Source organism: Aythya ferina (genome assembly GCF_964211825.1).
Source record: "Aythya ferina genome assembly, chromosome: 9".
NCBI lineage: Eukaryota > Metazoa > Chordata > Aves > Anseriformes > Anatidae > Aythya > Aythya ferina.
This window is the reverse complement of record NC_140305.1, coordinates 8556481-8580205: the sequence shown is the minus strand read 5'-3', so window position 1 is coordinate 8580205 and position 23725 is coordinate 8556481. Positions and strand designations below refer to the sequence as shown.

The window sequence follows — 23725 nt, the reverse complement described above, 5'->3', positions numbered from 1 at the left end:
CAGTGGTTGCAGCCACCCCTCCGATGAGAAGCTGCCGGCAGCTCTGGGATTCGATGGTCAGCACGTTCAGGCGGGATGCTGAGAAACTCCTCCTCCACGAGTGTCGGGGTTCTCCTGCTCAGAAACCAGCCCTGTACGCAGAATGATGGCCCACAGATGCACCTGTGTACTCACCAGTAACAAAGCTCTAGCGACAGCAGCAAAACGTTGCAGGGGAGGTCTCTCTAGGCAGAAAACCTCCCCCCCAACAAAAACAGACATGCTTTTTTAGGCTGTTTTGGAAACAGGCAGTCTCTAGACATTTCTCCTACAACTCCTTTTAGCTGTGAGCTTTCATTCAGGCACTAACTGCTCATGTGAGCACCATCTCCAACATACCCTCACAACCAGGTGAGTTCTCAGATCTCGCATCTCCATACCGCACTGTGTGTCCGAACACCAGAGAAGCAGTAAATGGATGACAAGGAAAGGCTCAACTGCTGCTGCTTCCCAACCAGAGAAACTCCGACAGGGCACAGCCCTACTTGGTACAAAGCCAAATGTTTGCATGTGTTTCATCGCCAGTCTGCTTTAAAAGCAAACTTGTTTTGGTTAACATTTTACGATTACAGCACATATATTTACCCATATTAAGCATGTAAAGCTGTTGGGGAAAAAATGGGCCAGAGGAAACCTGAACGTTCCTTTGCAAAAGTGACTTAGAAAAAAATTGTGTTCTGAGGGAACTGTTTGCACATATGTGCAGGCATTGTTCGTATCACAATTCAGAAGGGTTTCATTTCAGAAGTGCTGCCCTGGATGATGATAAGAGGCATCTTATCTCCTGTGTTTGAAGTACATCAAGTTACATGCTGGATTTTGGAAATGTTTGTGTCATGGACAGTTTAGCTTCTGCATTCTTCTCTGTCAATGAAATTATAAGAACTCTTAAACTCCTTACTGGTGAACGTGGTGAACACGGAAACTCATAAAATTCTTTTTGAGGACAGAAAATGTGTTACACAGAAAAAAACAGGTCTTAAATTTTAGTAAGTCTTCAGAAAATTAATAAAAAAGAACTTTAGAAATAAAAGCTTGTCATAAAATAAGAATATTTCAAGTCAGAAAAATCTGCAGGGTTAATTCATCCTCTCAGATCCAGAGATATTAATAGTTCATTCATTCCTACTCTAACTGAAAAATGGAGTTGTAAAGACATGAATGACAAAAGACCCAGCTACATGCCAACAGCATCACAGAGATTCCTGAGAAGTGTGTACTGAAAACCACGGCAAACATTTGTCCAGTCCTTTGACTTTTACAGGCTTAGTTCCACTCACAAAACCAAGCAGCTCTCGGTGGTCAGGAAAGCCCAACAAGCCTGTGCTAACACCAGGAGAACCCAGGTGAATTTCCACTCCCTCCCATAAAGCTGGGGTTGCAATATGAGCTCCTGACAGAAAAACTGACGAAGAAAGTGAAGTAAAGCAGGGCTGTTCAGAACCTGCATAGCCCTAGTCTGACTTTCTTTTCTGGGTGCTGTTTGGCTGCATCAAGGCTGCATTTTGACTTCTTCCATCAAAATCTTGCCATCTTTGCTCTTTTTATCCACGCCGTACTTTTCCATCTTCTCTCTTTCTTTCAAGCACCAGTGCCTGCTTCACGTTTCCTCGTTCAAGTATCTCTTCCTAGATCTTGCTGGCACTTGTCACTTTCTCTACCTTGACACACATTTCTTTGAAGCACGTGGCTCATCTGTGTCTTGTGTTATTGTTCACTCTTTGCACACTACAGGCCCTCTTCCAACTGCCTGTCTCCCCAGCTTTAACATCCAAACCTCTAAATGAAAAGCAAAGCATGTTAGCATTACTTCTGACTCAGGAAAAGCCACTGAAAGCTGGTTTCTTAATGTGACACCAATGAAGTTGCATCACTTGACAAAGCTGACATCTTTCAAGGAATCTAAAGATGGTAAAGTCCCACATCAAAGGGAGTATCTGTACTTACATCTCTAACTAAGCTGGTAGCACTGCTGTCCAGAGGCTACAGAAGTACCCAAAAGTACCTTCAGAAAAAAAAAAAAAAAAAAAAAAAAAAAAACAACTAGATTTTGAAAGCCCTCTTTCCGTTCTACTTATTCATACAGCATTATTTATTCTACAAACCTACAGTGTAAAGTTAGGCACAGGAAAGAAAATCAACCAAAACCACCTTTGGAACTCCAGGATAGAGAAACCGAATGGAAATTAAGAAACTGAAAGAACTTTGTGACTCATTAGCAAAATATTTTCAATTTGCTAGCAGGATCTGAGAGTTTCCCAAGCTGGGAAGTTTAAGACTTTTGATGCTGACACAGCAATGCAGTCTTCTTTACTGTCCCTTAAAAGGATAATCCAAAGCAACCTCCTAGTAAAGGCAATCAAAGTGTATTACAACATCATCAGGCAAAAACGTGAGTGTCAGAACAGCTAAATTTCACAAATAGTTAATGCTTTGGATTATTTTTGCCCTTTGCACAACTACTTCTAATACTCACAACCATGTTCAACAAATGCCAGGCCATCAGAGCTACATGCTGGGTGTCTGAAGAGAGCAGACCAAGTTAGAAATGCCTTCACCAGCCCTGAAGATGGGCTGCCACCTGAAACAACTTGATGAAGACCAACACAAAGCTCAGCAGACCAGCAGTGCCAAGTGCTCCACCTAAGCTAACCTCCCTGGTTTTTCTGCTTTATTAATTGTTGCCTGTCCATGGCTTCAGAGGTATAGAAATCATTAGAATAAGACAGAATTAAACAAAGGGCCAGAACCAAATGTACATGGAAATGCAAATTTATGTGAGGCCTCTAATCACGTGCGAGTCCCAGGCTTGGGCTTCGGCCCTCTTATCCTCAGCCTGAGGACAGACTTCGCAGCTCCTGGAGCCACAGAAATACTGCTCCCTGCACTCAAAACAGCATTTCCGAATATAACAGAAATACTATTGCTGAACAGCACTCGGGCAACGAAGCTCCTTTAAGCAAAGCAGGGGGAGACGTTCCCAGAAGTACCCATGCATCAGACGAAGCTATCTTGCTTTCCCAAATGCGCTATGAACAAATTACTTGGAAGCACAAAAGAACGGCTGTAACCAAATACTAATGTACACTTAATGGACTGCAGGTTTTGCAGGATGTTTAAAGTTCCCCCTCTGATCTCTCTGAACTTTGGCCTTCATTTGTTTATACAGGCAGAGGCCAAGAGGTCATACCACTAAAATCAGCAAATTGTTTACACATATGGCAAGCACACATCAAGCAGAAATGCAGTCAAGGCTACAACCATACAAAGCACATTAAAGCAATTACTTTAGTTAAAATAACAAACATACAGCGAGTCCATATGTGATCAGGAGACCTTGCAGTGCAGAGAAAATCAGGATGAAGCAAGGAATTAATTGTCATTTCTTCAGAAGCCAAAACACATGTTCCAACCAGCCTAACCCAAGGCACTTGCCAACAATAGTGGTGCTCTTTCAGAAAAACTGGGAGTCTTTGGTATCATCAGTGTCAAGTTTTTATACATTTTTAAGTGCAGCTTCAGCACTGTGACAGTTAATACTGCAAGGAATATACAAGTTTACAAAACGAGGCTGAAGGAGCAGCTGAAGGGAGGCGCTCTGCTCTCCAGGCACGCCGTGGGCTGTGTTTGTTTGAATACCAGGCAGGGCTGTGGTGCCCACGACTGGATGAGGCATCTCACCAGAGGCAGCAGACTGAGAAAGAAGTTCTTTGGTCGATGAAAATGCATTATTTCCTCGGTAATTTGCACTAGCTTTAAATCTAAAATGTATTTATTAAAAAAATAATTGTTTTAAATAATCCTTCATTTCCAAGCCTTTCAAATTATTTAAACCTCTATAGGGAAAGGTCTTTTAAAAAGCCTCTTCAAGTAGCATATTTCACATAATAGGCATGGTTTGGAATTCAGGCACATGAAGCCCTTCGATTTTAGAAGCGTGAACTGGGTATTAATATAACTCTATGCTTTGTTTTGTTTTAGTGGACAGAGGGATGTATTTTTTGAGAGCAGTTACGTGCTCTCTGCTTAAGGGAAAGCCAAAAGAAGTAAAATGTAATAACTACAAGAAAGAAGGAAAAGCACCGGGATCTGAAAGAAACTAATCACCTTGTCTTAGTTAAATACACTTTGGCTGTCAAGTTTGCTGAAACCAGAGGAGGGGAAAAAATTTATCTTCAAGATGCTGTATGAAGGCTTTAAAGAAAAATCAGTGACATACCCAGTAATGATTTTTAAGTATTTACAGTTGTTTTTTATTGCAAACGAGAAACTATCCTCTTTAAATTTCATGCCCACACTACACATGCAGACAAACATCCATACGGATAGGAGATGCACTGTGCTCTTCTCTAAAATTGCCTGTTCTGAGAAAAGATAACTGTTAACCTCAAAGAAAAATTATCCTTTTTTTAATGTTACCTATTTCTGTGCTCGAAATACATTTTGGTTTCATACAAATTGTTTCTGTAGAACAAGATCATTTGGTTTGCCAGTCAATGATACAGCCAAACAAGTGAGAAATTGCTCTGTAACACTGCTTACAGAGCATTTAGATCCTGAAAATATCAATGCCCAGGCTGCAGGACTACTCAAGTCAAGTCCTTCTGAATAGGATTAGTGTCTTATTAGAGTCTTCGGTAAAATCTGCTGTATTATGTGCTTAATGGGAGCTGTGCCTGTTGGGATACGGACAAAAAATGTCAAATTAAAATCTGTGTGCAAACTAACTTCCCTCAACAGATAAGGTTGTCATACATACAGCATTCCTAGGTTGCTGCTTAGAGACACAGTTATATTTTCATTCACTGGTAGGACGTGCACAACTGTTTCCAGGAAGCTGACACTGGAAATGCATCTGTAGCCTTGGACATCAAACCAACTTGTGTTGTTCAGAAAACAAACATAAAACTATGAAGAAAATCATCCAGTGAGGCAAAGAAATTGGCAGACACAGAGCTAATAAATAATCTCCTCTTTAAGAAAAGAGACACCCTGAAGATATGCCAGGTCTGGAAATTCATTACTTCTAGAAAGTAATATTCACATAAGGCATGGAAATATTCTTACGTTATTCATCACAGGAGTTTGACAAATTTATGGAATTTGTGGGTTTTTTTTAGGCATGTCTGCATGAAAATATAGGTATAGCTTTGACTAGCTGATATAAAGTAACACTGCACACCCGCCTCACTTAATTGCTTCGTTATTAAATCCACTCTGAACGAGAATTACCAAAAACATTTTATCCAATGCTCCTAGTGAATAATGCTCCCATTGCAACAGAGAACCTGCAGTACCAACGCTGAAGATTTGTAACTCAAAACCAGCCCTACAGAATACTGGCCAATACTCAGAATATCATATAAAATCCTGGAACGAGCATCAGCATTTTATCTTCTCTATTTCACCACCAACTAACATATAAAAATAATGTTTAAGCTGAAAGAACCCTCACAGTTCTGTAGATGAAGTGCAGTTGTGTCAGTAATTTCTGAAGTCGCATCTCCCCTGCTTTAACCCAGAATTTCAGTGCTGATGACTGAAATGTCTCATTTCAAACTTTCTGTATTGGAGGTTTTTCAAATAAATTGAACACTGTTTTGGTAACAGGCCTGAAGACAGATCTGATTAACCAGTCCCGGCCCAAAACAGTTGAAAGTGAAAGGCTAAGGTTATTTACATTCTCTGCATATACACGAATCAAACAAGGCAAGGGGGAGCTTTGATCCAGTCCTGTCACCACTAGCAGGGCTTTTCATCTTTCTTCAAAAGACAACAGCGAACTGAACCCGAACACAGGGCCCGTGCTCTGCCAGGGCTTTGCCAGGTGCCTGTCCCCTGGAAACCACAAGATGCACCTCTGCTTGCAGCCCCGGAGCACTGGGGAGAACAGACCCAAGGCCAAAGTACTGGGAGAAATGGAACACAAAACGATGACTTGCAGCAGACCTTACCACCATTCACAGAGTGAAACACCACCCCGGATGGAAACCAGGTTGCTGTCTGCCTCTCCTCATCTACACTGCCTTTAGGAGAAGAAAAATAAAGCCATCTGCACATGGAGCTTGTGAGGAGAGAGGGGAAGAAACTCCCAAGGCTGTAGACATACACAAAGTAATATTTTAAGGAGAAATATAGTTCATGAGGAAATTCATATGAAATCATAGTCACCATTGATAAAGCACACACATTTTTGGCAACAAAATAAATATATCAAAGGATAATCTACTGCCCAGCATAATTATTTGTACTGAAGCTTGGATTTATGCTGTACTGTGCCTGACAGCAATACAGATAGAGCAAATCTGAAAATAAACATCCTTTCGACTTCTCGTACAAACCTGTGAGAATCAGTTCACATTGCTGAGCAATTCCAGCATCGCAGCTCCAGCAAATTCAGAAAAGGATTAAGCAAGGCTTTGAAATTTTAATTGCTATTTTAGAGTAATAAATACAATATTCAAAGTGTATCTTTAGATTACAACATTCACTTCAGTTTTGAGAAGAGAGATGCAGTTGCTGTTCTTCAAGGTTCTTATTCCTTAAAAACCAGATACACAGGGAAATCAGCAGAAATGTGAATACAGCACAATTTTCCTTTTTTCCTTGAAACTTGAAGATTTGACAGTTGCCATGCTACATTTATGAGCGACAATGGGAAGAAACAGCACAGGCAGTCAGGGAGCTACTGAACTTAAAATTATGCCAACACCTTCACATGTTTCAGGTCAATGACAACTGCATTCCCTGCTAAATAAATAGACTGGACTAGACCTCAAAGCAGAAAACCCTGTTACTTGTAAAGCTAATAAGTGCCTTAGATTGCCTGGGGAGTCTCTATCACTGTAGGTCTTACTAGGCCAAAGCTGCATAAAACACGACGTAGCTAATCTTCCAAGAATAGGAGTGTGAGACAGTCTTTGCACCTACATGCATTGATCAATTATTTACTACCAACTTTAGGTAATCTGGGGATTTTCTGCATAATTACAATTAATTTATACAAGTAAAAAATATATATATAAATATTCAACATTCACCCCAACAGACCATTTCACAGACCATTCACCATCACAACTGAAGTCAGGCACTTAGATCTGGCATTTCCATCCTTTGGAAGAGTGATGCTGCACCTGATGGCCCACAGTTATTAATAAAGCAGCCTGCCTGAAGTTATGAACAACAGCAAAGTTAGGTAAGAATTAATTCTTAATAGGAGCACAATAACAACAGAAGAAACAAATTTATCTGGGGAAAGGACAAAAGAAGCTGGAAGACCAAAAAACACCAGAAGAGCTCAGAGAGAGATGGACGGGGCAGGAGGCGACCAGGGCAGAAAGCCAATTAACAGAGTGGCATATTCGAGTGACAATGCAGTGGTTTCAAGCTGCTGAGAAAAGGCTAAGAGTCAATTAGAAAACATCAACAAATTAGGATTAGAGGACAAGAAACGTGCTTAACCCCGGGAAAGGGGTAGGTATGCCAAGGAAAACAAAAAGCCCCAACAATGAGGCTCCTGATTCCTAAAGCAGGAACTGAAAATGCTTTTTCCTGTTAAATTATCTTGAAAACTAAAGATTCCTTCTTCACAGCATTAGCTGCTTAATTACTACCACTTCATCCTCTGATTGCATATCTGCAGGGAAAATTCTCCCTAAGATCTAGCAATACTGCATCTTCAGAGTGCATTATTTCCACCGCAACCTCCAGAGTAATAAATTATTTAAATAACATATAAAACAAACAGGTTTATCTAAACAAAAGAACATATTCATTTAAAATTTTTAATTGAAAACCATCTGGGGGAAAACCCAGCACATCTGATGAGAAACTATATATTTATCCTGATAGTTAATTCTGCAGTTCTGACTTAGATTTCTTTGTAATAAAAGGGCCTCTGTGGCAAAGAGTCCATATTTATAATTGCCATTTGTCATCCGTTACAGACAAAACAGTGTGAGTTAAAATAATAGGAAAGAAGAGCCCAGAGCTCCAAAATTGTTATTTCAGCTGAGATGCATAGTCCCCTGTTTCACAAAGCACAATGGAAACACACAAGCCAATGTCTGGAAAAAACTCAAGGGTTAAGTCATGGTCTTCTGTGAGGCTAGGAGCACAAGGTTTGAACAAATCCCATGCCCCAAAACCTCTGCAACTTCACCAGCAACAGCAACATCCTTTTTATGTCGTGGAGCCCAGAACTGCCCACGATATTCAAGGGGGGGCCGCACCGACACTAAATGCAGCCAGAAAGTCACCTCTTTGATGCAGGTGTTTGAAGCACGTACTTTTAATAACACTTCTGCTTCATCTGGGGATGTAAATAGGTAGAGATATTTTTTAAAAAGCAACGCAGTAGGCTGCAGGCTAATGGAGAGTAACAGCTTAGAGAAAGCCTTGGCATTTTGTCAGGCACCGATCACTACAAGGACGTGTAGGTTAACAACGCCTGCACTTGTACACGCTGATGTTTTCTGTAACTTGTCATTACACTCATAGGCAAGTTGTCTTCTCTTCTGAGCTGTAAATGTTTCCATCTCTCTGAACTCCAGATAATCAGGCTTGTTTTCAGGATTGTGTAAGGGCTACATGAGGTCTAGCACGAGAGCTGCAGTGGGCCATCAAGCTTCAGAAGCATTCTTCCATGCCGAAACAGCACAACGAACCGTAAATACCACACAAAGGAAAATTAGCTGTCTGCTGTAACATACTTCAAAACAATTATACTATTATATAAGGGAAAGCCAAAGTTACTGTTTTGAAATAAAAACTCCTAATTTTAGAAGCAAGAGATTTAGGCATAAAAAGCAGCCAGTATCCCAAATGTCTCATAAATGTAATTCTTGGATCAATGAAAACATCAGTTTAAGACAAGACGGCTAAATTCTGAACAGAAGAGAAGAAATAAGTTATTAGGATACTGTTGTTTCTATTATAAAGTCTTACAGTCTCTTTTCAATCTAAACATGAGTTATTCTTTCTGGAACTTCAAAAGGCAGAAGAATTCTAGGAGCAAAAGCCTGGCTCTGCTGAACATCAGACACTACGACCAGACAGCTGGCTGGGCATATTAGCCCCAAATCTTGCCAAATCACAAGAAATAGTTTAAAGATTTATAATTAGAAATATACAAACTGGGGGGGGAGGGGGGTGGGATTCAGATCTTCAGCTCTTATAGTTTACTCAATATGTTGTAATAAACATGTCAGGATTCTTTCCTTCCATGTGCAATTTCAAGACTTTTGAAGCTCATTTAAGCATGCTGAAGCTTTCTTTAAAATTGTCTGGATCACGTGGAGAAACTGCCTCTAATTCGGACACATCCCACGGCATATCCCAAGCAGCGAGCACCCTCCAAAGCAGCAGCCGCAGCAGCCTGCACCATGCAGCCAGGGGAAGCGCGCTCTGCAGGAGGAAGAAATCTGGAAGTGACACCAGGAAGTCTTTTGAGATGTGACCAGAAGGCCAGCACTGATGCACATCCACAGCTGTTTCTCCACGGCATCCACGGGCACGCTGTGCTGCCATGGGCACACAGAGCTGCTCCCCCACCCACCCTGCCAGTTCTCAGCCCCAGGGATCACACAGTTTTGTTCCCACCAGTTCTGCTTTGTGCAGCTATGGCTGGAAAACCTTCCTGCAGCCTCTCTGCATCCGCTCTGCCTAGGAAGACATTCAGTTCTCAATTTTGTACCTATTAGTCGCATAATTCAATTCCGTGTGTGTGGCTCCTGCATTGTCAGCGCAGACGGGCCGCGTTCTGCATGTTCCTCCGCACCAGCACAGAACAGGGCAGGGCCAGCCCTGTAACATGTGCTGCTGGAACTCAAACACTGCTCTGTTGGGTAGTTTTAAGGATCAGAACAAACCACTGTGCTCAATTCATTTCCTCAATGAGCAGGTTTCCCAGCACAGCACTGTTCAGTTGTCCTCCCACCACTGATTAAACACACAAGTATCAGCGTATCGGCCATGATCTGCAGTGCACAAAGCGTTTCTCTATTTCTGGGTTCCAGGCTATAAATAGTCTTCAGGATTCCTCATCAGACAACAGACATAAATAGCCTAGCTGGTTTTTAACCACACACATACCCTGATGAAAAAAGCATCTGAAAAACAACATAGACTGCCTTTGCTGTGCATTTGTGCTTCTTTTTTTATTATAGCAATAAGCAATGAGTCAGAAATCTGATATAAAATTGATACTGAGAAAACACCAGCACGATAAATACTGATAGCATTTGCTAAAAGAGGATAAAAGATCAGGGAAGAACTGAACATGGTTATACCGAGAGCTCTCCATCCTGCCCTGCTCCCTTTCCTCCCAAACCCTGACACACATTTGCAGTGCCGGGTCTCCCAAACAGGAGTGAAAGACTGTCTTGTGAAGGTCACTGCTTGCCTCCATGTGATGCTCAAAGTAGCTTCTGAAGCTTGTGTGAGGCTTTAAATAAGAACTTTTAAAGCTGCTTTTTTAAATGGCACATATTGTTCAAACCCATCAGTAATTCAGATGGACTTTCAAATACTATTGTTTCATATCAAGTGCAACTCTTGGCTTGAACCTCAGCCTTGAGAAGATTTAAAAAAAAAAAAAAAAAAAAAAAAAAAAACAGCAGGACCTCATTCTTCACTGCTGGAACTATCAAGGAGACAATCCCCAAGCACACAAAAATTACCACTTAGCTCCGTAGCACTTAACCCTCTCCTCTTCTCTGCTTTCCCTTCTGCGTTTTACAGCTGCCCAACCACCCCTGCCACTCAAACAGCAGCTCTGTTAGTTTTCCACCACCCCCTAACCCATTCTCAATCTGCTGTTCACTGTTCCCTACCCGTGCATCACAGCCATCTCTGTCTCAGGGCCACCTCAAGGCCGCTGCCAACATCGACGACTACCCTGGGGCAGCCTCCTTACTGCAGCTCCAGGCTCACAACATCTTAAAAACAAAACCAACACTCCCTTCTACACCCCAAAACTGCCTGAAGAAAGGAGTTCATTGCAACACTAAGCCACTCCTGAATCTATTTTAGGCTCGGACGATTCCCCACAGACCCGTAAGACTCCTTAGGAAGTGTGTTTCTGCACAGAAACAGGTACATTACAGACATTCAGGCTATAAAAGACTTCTACTTGTCCACTCATTAGAACAAACAAACAAACAAAAAAATGATGTTCAGTTCTTTAGTTAGGCATGCTCTTTATGAAAGTAGCAGTTTTACCACACAGGAGCAGTACTGACAGTCAAAATAAACAAAAATATTATCTGATACCCATTTAAGTTACCACAGAAGTGGTTGCATACAGATACAAAAATATTGTTCCACCTGTGACATACACCACTCAGAAGGTACCAACGCTTCTTGCCAGCCAACAAAAAAAGGGAGGCTGCCTCCAAAATTTGTCAGAAAAGCAGGATAAAGGTCAAATTGAAAACTGAAGATCCTGAATAAGATTTGGGTACACCTCTTTTCACTTCATGTTTATTGAAGGAGAAGTAATATCGCTCACCTCCTGAACAATTTCTTATGCCCGACACATGCAAACTGTTCAGAAAGAAAAGCAGAATTCCTCACCAGCTCTCTAGAGACCCTACGATAACCACTACGGTATGCTATGAAGGACTTCTTACAGCTATGCTTCTAAAATAAATAAATAATAATTTTTTTTAAAAAGGAAAAAAAAAAAGCGATTTAGAGTCATTAGAAATATTTTACTTTAGATAAAATATTTTGAAAAACTCTGATCAAGAAGCAGCAGCATCTCAGGTACGTTTTCTATTTACCAGTCAGCCATCAGAATATGCTGCATCAAGATCTTCAAAATTACACAATAGGTATGAGACAAAATTCTGTATTCTGGACTTCTGTAGTCTAAAATACATATAAACAGAGCATCTCTTACATTTTCACTGAATTGCTTTCTGAAAACAAGGTGAAATGCAAAGTTTACAACCCTGTAAAGCCTTTAAGAATTAACCTTGAGGCCTTTAAGTATTGAGAGGTCTTCTGTTTAATTAGTAAGCACTGAAAATGCTCGAAATTCCTGCAGCTGAGGTGTCCATGTGCTCTGTGAGACACCACACAGAGCCACCGCACGCTGCCATGTGCGCCCTGAGCAGTGTCAGTCAGTCATTAAACAGCCAGCTACGGTCACTGTTGGACAGCACAATTTCAGGAACAGCTCACTTGCGACTGCCAGATCTACCAAAAGCAGCAATCAGCAGCACGAAATACTTGCAGGACAAATTGAGGATCCATAAGGTTAAAAAGCGGGCAAGCAGCACCACCAACAACCTCCAAGCACACATATGCTGGGCTGGATAGAAAGGCTTTTGGCGGAGAAGAGAAGGTGTTTGTTTCAGGGCACCAGCGAGACAAGCTACTCTGCTTTCCTGAATGCTGTTTTTGTTGCAGGACAGCAAGGGATCAGTGACCATGTGATAACAAATGACGTGACTCCAGGATGTCAAAGTGCCTCACGGCAAAGTGCCTTTACACTTCCTCTTCACATGATCAGGTCAGCATTCAGGCCGACATAAAAGCTTAGTTTACACGTTTACTCCTAGCCATGGGTTCATGCCTGAGCACGACTGTTCTGCCTTCCTCTGGGATCATCTAAGGAAGCCATCCTGCCTTTTCCAGCAAAACTATCCCACAAGAGACCGGATGGGAATTTTTCTCTCAGCCGTCTCACAGACCACAGCTATGCTTCCCCACTTAGCCCCTTTTATTTTATAATTCCTACCAAACTCATTCACATCCTCGTCCCTTCTTTTCATCTTTCTGGGGCTCCCTCGAGCAGCCCTGCAGAGGGTACAGCAGGAAGGCAGAACGCCTCCCTTTGAGGACGTGGTGGAGCAAGCCGAGCAGTACTTTGCTTAGCTTGGCAGATATTCCCAGCATTATGAAAACTGCTTTCGCACACAAATACTCAGTTTGCAAAAGCATCCCTCCCCCACCAGCCTCCAAAAAAAAGTCTGTAGCAAGCAGTCAGCACACAACTCTGCAACGTCTGAGTGATTGCAAAATACTTACGATCCTCTGATATTCCCTTGTATGAAAGCACTCAAGAAGCTATTTAGCATTTGACTGTAATAACCTGCGGGGCTTCTGTGGATAAAGATTCTTCCCCCCAGTGCCTATTACAGATGCTTATGAAAAAGCAATCTTTAACAGGGTCAAGTTCTTTAATTATGTTTCTACTTTGTATGTCAGACGCGAGGCTAATGAGCAGAGAATTAATTTGATGGGGAAAAAAATAGACCATCCCAACCTAATTGAAAGGAATTGTAAATTCCTTTAAATATCACTAACTGAAAGGCAGAGGTGTTGCACGCTTGCTATTAGTCCCTTTTTATACAAACAAGTTCCATTCATAAAGTCCAAAAACCAAAGAAAGTTCAGTCCAGCCATGTGCTTTTGCTAAATCTCTGTATTTCCATTCCCAGTTCATCCTGTGGATCAGATAACCCAGTATTAACAAGGTCCCACTCCCTGCTACCTCATTCAGCCGTGCAGCCCGCAGTGCCCAGCAGCAGAGAAGCTGCGTGTGGGCAGCTGGGCACAGCCCAACGTGTGCTGCAGAAGTGGCTCTGGCAGAGCACGCTCTTTCCCAAACGCAGAAGAGCTGCACAAAACCCAGTTCCGCAGAGCATCTTCTGGTGGGCTACTTTAGGGACACAGCAGCAACATGCTGCTCCTTACTACCAAAGGCATTTGATTTGTCCCTTTATATCAAAAATAGCTAAAGCTTATCCAATGAACCGTGTTTCTGAAGAACATCACCTTCTGAAATGAACCAAGGAGAAGAGCTCAATTTCAGAAAAACTGCTGAAAACAGTATCTGACCTGAGTTCCCAGATTCTTGAGGATCCACCACTGCTTCTGAGGGTCCTGCAGACAAGCAAGCCCACTGGTCTGAATTCAAGCCTGTTTGCACACACCATGCAAGAGTTCCCAATACTACCATAAAGTTTTATAGGATTCACAAATCCTATTTGAAAACCATAGATTTAAAACACATCCTCAAGTAAACGAGAGTTTTACTGTTAAATATACCCTGGAAATTTCTCAAGATTTTTTTTTTTCCCCTCAGTCTGTTCGCTTTCTTTGCACACAGATTTCCTGCCACTCTGCTGGCTGAAACAGAAAATTCTCACAACAGAAAATATTTTGATACAATCCATACTGTTGTTAGCTGTGTGCAGTAACTACAGGTTGCAATTTACTCACGGTGGAGAGTCCTCCTCCAGTACACTCAGTTCACAATGAAAAGATAAAGAAAATAAATCCTACATGAGAAGAGTTGAGAGACAACGCAATGAAGAAACGCGTTAACACTTACGGTCAAGTCCGTTGATGTATCTCATTGTAATTTCACAGTGCCCCCAAACTGCACTGACTATGGGGTAAAGTTTTTTCCCTTTTAGTCCTCTGAAGGCCACTCCAAGATACTGTCCATCTACCATGAAGCTGAGCGTCCCTTCGTCCATATCCAACACCACCAGTAAGGAGTCTGGGAGTACAAAAGACTCGTCTGGTTCCAAAAAGACTGGATACGTGACCCCAGGCTGGTTTTTACAGTTGTGATAGAGTTTGTTGCGTCCCAAATCCCAGCCCCACGATTCACTATTGCTACCGACCAACGACGTGTACCCCACCGAGTGCAGCGGAGCTTCGGCCGTGGAGACGCCCACCACAGCGTGAGTGCCCCGCTGCCTCGTGGGCCAGTGGATCTGCCAGACGTGGAGGCCTCTCGTGTAGCCGACTTTGCCCCGGATGCAATCTGTGCTTTGGGCCACTGGGTGTCTGTGAAAAGTCAGTTTATCGTCCTCCTTTACAAATATATTTAAAGAGCGATCTTCATTGTTCCACGCGTGTTTGTACTGGACCTCCAGCTTGGCAGGGGGCATATCCAACAACATGTCCAGCCGGGCGGGCTTGCAAAAATCTGGGCCTCTCAGCTCTCGTTTAACAGGTCTATAAGGGGGCTCCCTCACATCCACAGACTTTATGCTCCCTGAGATTTTCTGGCCCATTGCTTGGCTGCAGATTTACAAAGGAGAAAGAAAAGTTGACTTTGGCCCAACGTTACCTCATGAAAGCGCTTTTACACTGAGCCAGTGACCTGACAAGCTGACTGGATTTACTTCTCCTGTTTGGAGCTTTTTAGCAGCAATGTTTTCAGAGAAAAAACGTTCCTGAAAAAAAGCAGAAAGTTTCCAGTTAGTTTAAGAAAGCCAACAGAAAACCCACAACATATTTTTAAGGAACAACTTCTTGTAAGCCTGGTAGTTATTTTAAACACAAAAGCTGACGATTCACTGCTTTTTGTTCGGTACCCTGCAACGCTAAGCAGCCTGCTGGCGGCGTGCTCCGAGCCCACCAGCGCGCAGAGCACAGACAGTCATTTCCTCCAATTCATAATCGGATACAGACATTCCCCACCTTCTGCCCTTCCACCCATTTTGTCTGGCCAGGTTTGCAGCAGTCTTGAAACAGGCGTACAGTATTCCCCAGCAACAGCAATAAACTGTACGTTCAGCTGTAGCTTCACTTTCACTGCCACCTTTTGTTTCACTCTCTCAGGAGCCGTCTCCCTCCGTTCCCAGCAGCTCTCTCCCCTAGACCCTTGCAACACAGGGCTTCAGCGTCCACACTGCCAGCAGAAGAAACACAGCCAACAGCAAATGGCAAAAACAGCAACATCTAAAACGTTTATTTTAGTGTACGCTGCCCTTAAGTAATTTAAAATATATATATGTCTTTTTAATAATAGAGATAAAAAAAGAGGGGAAATGAGAGAATAGGAGACATGGAAGGACAAATGAAGAAGGGCAATATCAGTTCTCTGGCAGACATTTCTAATGGGCAGCTGCTGCCAGAGCACAGATTGCTCATAGTACTGGAGAGCAAGCTAACCCACATTTTCTATATTGCAGCATTAGGCTGATCAGAAGGACTGGAAGACAATAAGACACGTTAGCGGGAACAGATAATTTTGCAATGTGTAATTTCTGTGCTTCCACAGACAACATGGTAATTCTGCTGGAAGTTGTCAAAAGCACCTAGGAAAGATGTTTCTGAAGCTGTGTACAACCCTTTGCAGCCAGGCCTTCGAAGTGCCTAGCCCTGGGATGCCCACCTATGGCTGAGCAGCCCCCCTGTTGCTTTTCACTGCCAGAGCGATGAAGTGTTTTAAGAAGCAGCAAAACCCACCAAATTCGCAAAAGCATGAACAATCTCAGTGACAGCTGCTTTTCATGAAGCACCAAAACCAGGCAGGGGTATGAGTGTCTTGCAAAAAAATGTTCTGCAAGACTGTACTTGGTAAGCCACAGGTCCAGAGCTTTGTTTGTTTTCTTTTAAGAAATTCTACCCCAGATTTACTGTCTCACTGCGAAGATCATTGCTGAAAGAATACAAGCAAGAAACATGTACTCACAGTGGAAGGAAAACAAAATACATGCCTATGAAAAGAACACCTGTAAAATTTACCATCCATGCTGCCATGTTTTAGAATTGAACAAAGCCTCTTAATTATTTACTATGGCTAATACTAAAGAAAGTGTTTCCTTCATGTATTAAAAACCTAAATTATCTTACTGAAAAATTCCAAGGTACAGTCTTCAAGGTTGACAAATATCTACAAGCACCTTCTCATACATGGCTGGCATACAAATAACAGTCTTTCAATGTAACTTGCAAAAACTGTAAACATTTCTGTAACATTGTGTTAACTTGTAGGCATACATCAAGTTTACTTAAGAACTAAGCTGTGGCGCTGAGAAAAGCATGCTGAAATACAGCCTCTTCCCCCCCGCCCACTAAAACTGGACACAGAACACATGAAGCTGGTGTTACAGCCATACTCATTCGCTCACCTGAAAGACACAGAAACTTAGCAAATTAACATAGTAATCAAAAAAACTATTTCAACAATTTGAAACCAAAATGAAACATAAGCACCCAAACCCCTCATATCTTGCTTGCAGGAGGATTCCAGATGTCTCCCAGCAGCTTCTTCTCACTGAAACAGAGCCACAACTTGAAAATTACCCCACCTGAAATTAGCTTGGAAGACCCCTTCCTTCTTTCCAAACCAACTAAAAGGAATCTGAAAGTCCAAACAGTAACTACATTTAACCTGACATTCACACTGTGCTACTGCAGAAGCGCTCATAGGTCATTTCACAGGGTATGATGGCAAATGTGGCCCACTGAAGCAAGGTCAATACTTTATTCCACGCTAATTATTCAGGGGGCAACTAAATACTGACACTAATAAACACACAGGGAAGTGACAGGGAGTAAATACCATCAGATAATCAGATTTTCCTAGGAGGACAATGATCAGTAACTGGATAGTTCCTTGTAAAAAAGATGTTTGATTATTTGAGCTTGAAGGAAGAATATGAAGAGGAAAAATGTCAGATGTTCAAAGGGAACCCCAGTGATTCCTGTACAAGATTGAGCTCTATGTGCCTTTGAAAATTTCATCTCTAAAGCACAAGACAATCACCACATTCCTGTTAGCGTGCTGAGGGGAGATGGCCAGGGAAGTCCTGAGAGCATCCTCATGTTTCACTTCCTGATCACATAAGAAACTGATCTTGGCACTGAGATTTACCTGGCAAACTACCAAGAGATTAATAAACACCAAAGGAAGTGACTTGGCAAGCCACAGACAAACACTGCTGCTAATATGCCCCAAGCTGTAACAGAAATAGGTTGCTAATAACTAGATCAGTAATTCAGAAGAGTAAAATGCATCATTATAAGCACCTTGATACAAGCACAATTGTGTCTTTGCTCTGGGATGTGCTCAGTAATTATTTTGGTTTGAAACCGTATCTTACAATGTTAGTCCAGAGAGATGAATGCCTGTTTGTATACAGACACTACCAAACAATTTCATTACATCCTGCAACATTTTGCCCAATAGCTTTGTACGGACACAGAATTGAACAGTAACGTAAAATCTGATTTTCTGATGCATTAAAGGTAAGACAGCTTCTTAGCGCTCAAAAGCTGCCTTTCATCAGAAACCTTCTCCCGCCCACTGTAACATACGACACTGTCCCACTCTAGCTGTGCATGCCTGGTAGCTGTTCGCAGCTTCTGCCAGAAGGCCAACTACCACCACAGCTGTGTCCTTCAGCTATCGCAGGGCAAGAACACGCAAAAACAAAGCCAACACTTAATCTTTCGTACCACTACAGCAGCACAGGTGTAACCCCATTCTAGCTGTTCCCTGACAGCTCTGATCACTGGTGTTTAGTGGGAGCTGATGGGAAAACTTCTTTCTATGAGGTGGCAGCGAGGGCTTGCAATGCATGCCTTCTGCTCACAACCCATGCACCATTAACCTGAGCCCCGCAGGGAGCGACTCGTGCAGACAGTCCTCCTGGCAGCTCACAACGGGCCCTTTGGTTGCTTGCAGGACCATCCTGTCTCAAAGCCAAGACCGTCTAATCCCTTTCCTTGTCTGCATCCTGCCTGTTTAACACCAAACAGATGGCAGAGACCAGCTCTGAAGCAAGAACGGCAGCAGAAGCATCCCCTTGTCCTTCATCCCTGTCAGAAGCTGCTGTCAGAGGAGTGAAGCCTTCCGTGCTCCAGCGCGGGGAGGATGCCTGGCTGCTCCCTCCAGCAACAAACATCCCCTCCCTACTTCCCTTCCACACCTCCAGTGCAGAAGCCCTGGAAATGCCCTACTCACTGCTGCCGTCAGCATCTCCCCACAGAGATACACAATTATTGCTCACCAGAGCTTGTTAGGGAAACCAAGCACAAAGCTCAAAAGGGGAAGAGGATTTACTAACAATTTTTCTGGCAGAGGTAGCACAAAATTGGCTTTTTCTCTGCAGGACTGAATGGCTAGACAACACAGGATTAGTATAAATTGTGGGTGAACCAGTAGGATGGAAGATTATTCCTTTCAGATTAAGGTGTACTCAACACATGTACAGAAATGCTTGGTCAAAAAAAAAAAATAAATAAAGCCTTCTCACCATCCCACGAACTGACAAAATCTTGCTGAAGCACAGCACCATCATTCAACTCCTGCCACTCATACTACCTTACTGAGAGAAACTTAGGTCCTTGCCTGCATCTTCTTGCAGTTAAAAATCAGTATCAGGAACAGCATACACAGACAAAAGTATTCTCAAAGTAGAGGAAGATGCATTTTCATTGCATAGTTTTGCGCTGAATGCAAATTAAATGTCAATTTTGATTTTGAAAACACTGCTTTCCCAGAGCTTCACTCCTCTAGCATTTTCAAACCACCACAGCACTTAGGAAAAAAGAAAATATTTCAGTTTGGCATAATATACACAACCTCTCAGCATATCTGTTTAGAGACTAAATTTCACTAAATTTCATCAGTCATCCATGTGACAAAAGATATTGTGGAAAAAAAGTATTATTTTCATGGAAAGAGAAAACAAACGGCACTAGTGCAGTCCTTTAGCAACTGGGAAGCCCTGGCTGAGAAGACTGCTAATTTGTGTGACCTAAATGATTTCTGTCTCACAGTTTCACATTCATGCCACGCTCTGTCAGGGTATGATGATTACATTAAGCGTACTGTACAAGAACAAGCCAACTCCAAACAGGAAAAGTGCGTCAACGTCGCTTAGCTGTGTTCTCATGCAGACTGCCAAAATATTTAGGGAAATTATTCACAATAAAAACACAAATTATACTTACCAGAGAAAGGCTTGCTGGGATATCACTTCATTGTAATTAAATACAGTGCATTTTTAGCAATTCAGTATGTTGGCATCGGTAGAACATAACTGCTGATAAAAGAAACATGCTTTCTGCAAAGTCAGCTTTCAGCATCCATGGTTATGTCTCCCTGTGGATTACTAGGAACCAGACACGCAGAAAACTTGAAAAACACAGATGAGAAATGATACCAGAGAAACAATTCAAACCTACAGGAACAACATGCTAAGGCTTGTGCTAATACTACTAAAGTGACACCACCAAAAAGTGAAAAGAAGCTAGGTAATTCCCTACAAATGATACTGTAATCATCCGTCCAAAAAAGCCAAGAAGGTGACCCCTCTGTCTATGAGCAATCCAAACAGACAGTTCTGATGCTTTATGCTATCGACTCTGGTCATGTTTTTTTTATCCTCTCACGCACCCAGGCCTTGCTGCCACCTTCCCAGCTGGCATGGGCTTTGCTACCAGCCAGGACTCCTGAACAGCAAGGAGGAGTTGCCACAGAAGCCTCTTCTCAATGGGCAGGAAAATTGTTCATTCTCCAGATGCCTGAACAGAACAGACACCCGAAATGTTCGAGCACTCCGAATCGAACCCTAGTCCTGCCCTCTCTTCTGGAGGGATACGAAGAGGAGAAATGCAGGCCATGTTGTGCTGGACAAGTCAGTGAAAAGCATTTCACACGTTTGTGAACAAGGACTTTCAACTCCACACAGAAAATGTAAAGGCACAAGGCCCAATGTCTAGGGCCTATGTTTGCAGCGCACAAACAGCCACGAAATCACGACAACACTGTTCTGAGGGCGACAATGAACTAAACACATTCCTGGCACCCTAAAAAGATTGGCCAGCTTGGTTTCAACTATAGGTCCCGGTATCCAACATTGTTGATTTATTGTGTATCTTGAACAATGTTGGCTTTCTCTGTCAAATGGAATACACAGCAAGAATGCAGCCAGCCAGAAATGCTTGGATACCCTATACAATCATGTGCTACGGATAAAACTTTGCGCTGCATGCGCACTTACCAAACATTTCACATGTGGGATGAACACTGCAGCAGTAAGTCATAACTTCAATTCCTAAAAGGAATGCAGATCATGGAAATCCCAAGGACATTCATCCATAAAGGGTGACTTGTTTTGTAATGTTACAAAAATGTAATTGTTTCAAAACTCAAGATAAGCTTGTTGTTAAAATAGACTGTGCATTTAGCTGCTTGGAATTAGAATAATCTGAAATACCACACCATCTGTACCGCCAGAGTTAGAAGCAGTTTAGTAAGATCATGAAGAATTCAGAAGGAATCTTGAGTAGCTCTGAATACAGTGGAATGTATATTTTTAAATACTTCCATCTACTGTACTTTGGAGCCGAGCTGTTTTGAAGTTATGGTTTGTTTGTAAGCCTTCCATATCTCTGCAGGTTTCTGGAACACGCCTCTCTGGTACTGAAAGCTGGTCTTAGACACAAAGATTAATTTTCCAAAGAAACATTAAAGATGACAAAAACAGTTCTATTCTGTAAATGTTTTTTGCATAATGACTTCTCAGAATATAGCAATGTAATTTGTAAAACAAATACAGTAACACAATGCAATTTTTTATTATTATTTTTGCTATGCAAGTCCTACTTAGAGCTGCAACATTCCACTGGAAAATTACTGAAAGAAAACGTACTTTTGTTTCAGGGTATTTAACAGGAATACATGTGATTCCGTGATTACCATAAACTCACTTGTGTTCAAACTGCCACTTTTCCACCACTTCTACCCATTTGTTCCTTCCCTTTTGTCTTGCAGCCACCTGCATTCTAATGCCCCTTGAGATAGATCAGCCTCAGAAAGCTTAAGTGGGTAAAATCTACTATTTCATATTGCTGGGTTATTTTCAGGTGTATGAGCCCTCTGATCTGGCATATCAGACAGTCACGTAAACGCTTGCTCTGGCATAGCAAAAGGGGGAGGAAAAAAAATCTGAAATTCAGAACCATTTATTTAAGCAGCAGCCCAAAACAGTAGAGTGAACTTCCACAGTAACTTCAAGCTGCCCCAAGGGGCACAGCTGAACTTTACGTCTAAATTCAAGTCATGAGCTTTCAGCTCCCTCACCCTCCTGACAAGAAATCATGCATCTTTCATCCAGCAGCCACCCTTCCATTATGGTAAATACCTTCCTCTCCCTCCTGAATGGCTGAAGTAGTCATTCTGAATGTTCAAGTGTCAGGCTTATATTAAAAAAGCAAATTAACACATGAATAAGGCTTAACACCAAATTGAGAATTATGTTTTCTGCTCCATTTTGCATTATACAGGATCATTTGCCACTTTACATATCTACTCAGCTGTGCTTCACCAAGTAAATAAGTAATACCATTAAGTGTCAGAACACAAGAGATTTAAAGCCCAAAGAATAATTAAGTTTTAATATCTCAATTTCTTTCCAGTCATTGCTACTTTTAACCATCCTAACACATTTTTGGCAATTTATTTTACATGTTACCTCTACAGCTTTTTACAGGATCAATGCCCCTATGAGCTCTGGTTTCAAAACAGAAAAAAATATGACCATGGATGTGGCTGAATACATTCCAACTCCCTGCATTTCTGCCGCTGTAAGGTGCAGTACAATCAGTTGGCCTTCAAAATGGAAGAAAAGTTAGGAAGTCAGAGATGAGAAGAAGGCCACTGGAAAGCATCATCCCAGTTGTGTAGCTGGCTACAGATCACAGGGGGTGAGCCAAAACTGCTCCCCACGCAGACTGAGGGGAGGTCCAAGGATGGCAGAATGTGACAGTCAGCCAAACGAGAGCTCCCCTAGCTCAATACAACTTTTCACCAGAACTTTATTGCAATTGCAGGAAGCACAACAACGTGCTCCAGTGAAAACCCAGCCCCTCAGCTCAAGGGCCAGTCAGTCAGTGTGTGTGTCAATGTTTCCCGAGCCTGGTGAGTCTCTGTAAATTGGGATGAAGCCGAGGCCTACAGCTGGTTTTTGAGGGGCAGCACCACGATAAAGATAGGACTAAGGAAGAACACCCACTAACAGCAGCTCTTCTCTTTTAATCCCAATGCTGCTGTAGACTTAGCACTCTAAAAGAGATTTCTCCAGCCTCACAATGCCTATACATATGTTTTGTAGTTACTGGACAAGCCAAGTTCTTAGTCTCTGTGCCTCTCATTAAAAGAAATTCACTGATGGCTTAAAAGTTGCAATTCTCCTGGAACGACCAGACTACTTTTGTCTGCTTGTTTTGTTTTGCAGCCTTTTGCTGCTTAATCCTGGTAGGAGCTGCAGCAGCAGCACATGAACAACACCTGTCAGATGCTGGTGGCCCAGAGGCAAACGTGGCCGAGGCTCCAGCTGAAGCGGCCCGTCAGCGGCTGCTCCTGGCCTGACCTGGATGGCTTTAATGCTTCCAACAGAGCTGCCAAACTCTGGTGACAAAAACATATTGTGCCTCTGGCCAAGCACAACAGGCGAGAGCCGTGGATATTGCCCCCCGCAGCGGTGCCGGACGGGCTGTGGGGAGCGAGGCCTCGGGAAGCCACAACACGGTCAGGCCCGGGCTGTGGCCGCAGGGCAGCAGTCATTGTGCGCGCACAGACACGGAGGGGATGAGCGCACAGAACGAGTTTGGTCCCAAACAAAAGCGTATTCTTTTGTTTAATAGGAAAATAGGCTTACACAATTGCACCATCTGCATCCCTCCTAACCCTTCCCCCTTAACTCTTTCAGCCAGCAGTTCCCCTCAGCCAGACCTGACGAACAGTAGCGGGCTCTGAGATGACTGCGTGCCAGCTGGGGAGAGGACATTCATCTTGGAAGCAACCACGTGGAAGATCTGGTTGGACTGCAAGCCCACATCTTATAAGGAACACAGAAGAAAATGAGTTTACTAAAAAGCTGTAATTGCAGGCAACGCATCCTACAGACCTGAAGCCTAGTCT

The 23725-nt window shown here is 42.6% G+C and overlaps 1 protein-coding gene across 10 annotated transcripts in view; it reads right to left on the bottom strand.

The window, feature by feature from the left end:
- SPSB4 (splA/ryanodine receptor domain and SOCS box containing 4) overlaps nucleotides 1-23725 on the bottom strand; it is a 142295-nt gene that overhangs the window by 50235 nt on the left and 68335 nt on the right. For all 10 annotated transcript variants that reach the window (XR_014695991.1, XR_014695992.1, XM_084529646.1 and 7 more), the window contains one exon: nucleotides 14384-15239. Coding sequence is in view for 8 of the 10 variants with exons in the window: in XM_084529646.1 (XP_084385772.1) it covers nucleotides 14384-15077 (694 nt within the window). In the remaining 2 variants the exon portion in view is untranslated. The remainder of the gene's footprint in view (nucleotides 1-14383; nucleotides 15240-23725) is intronic.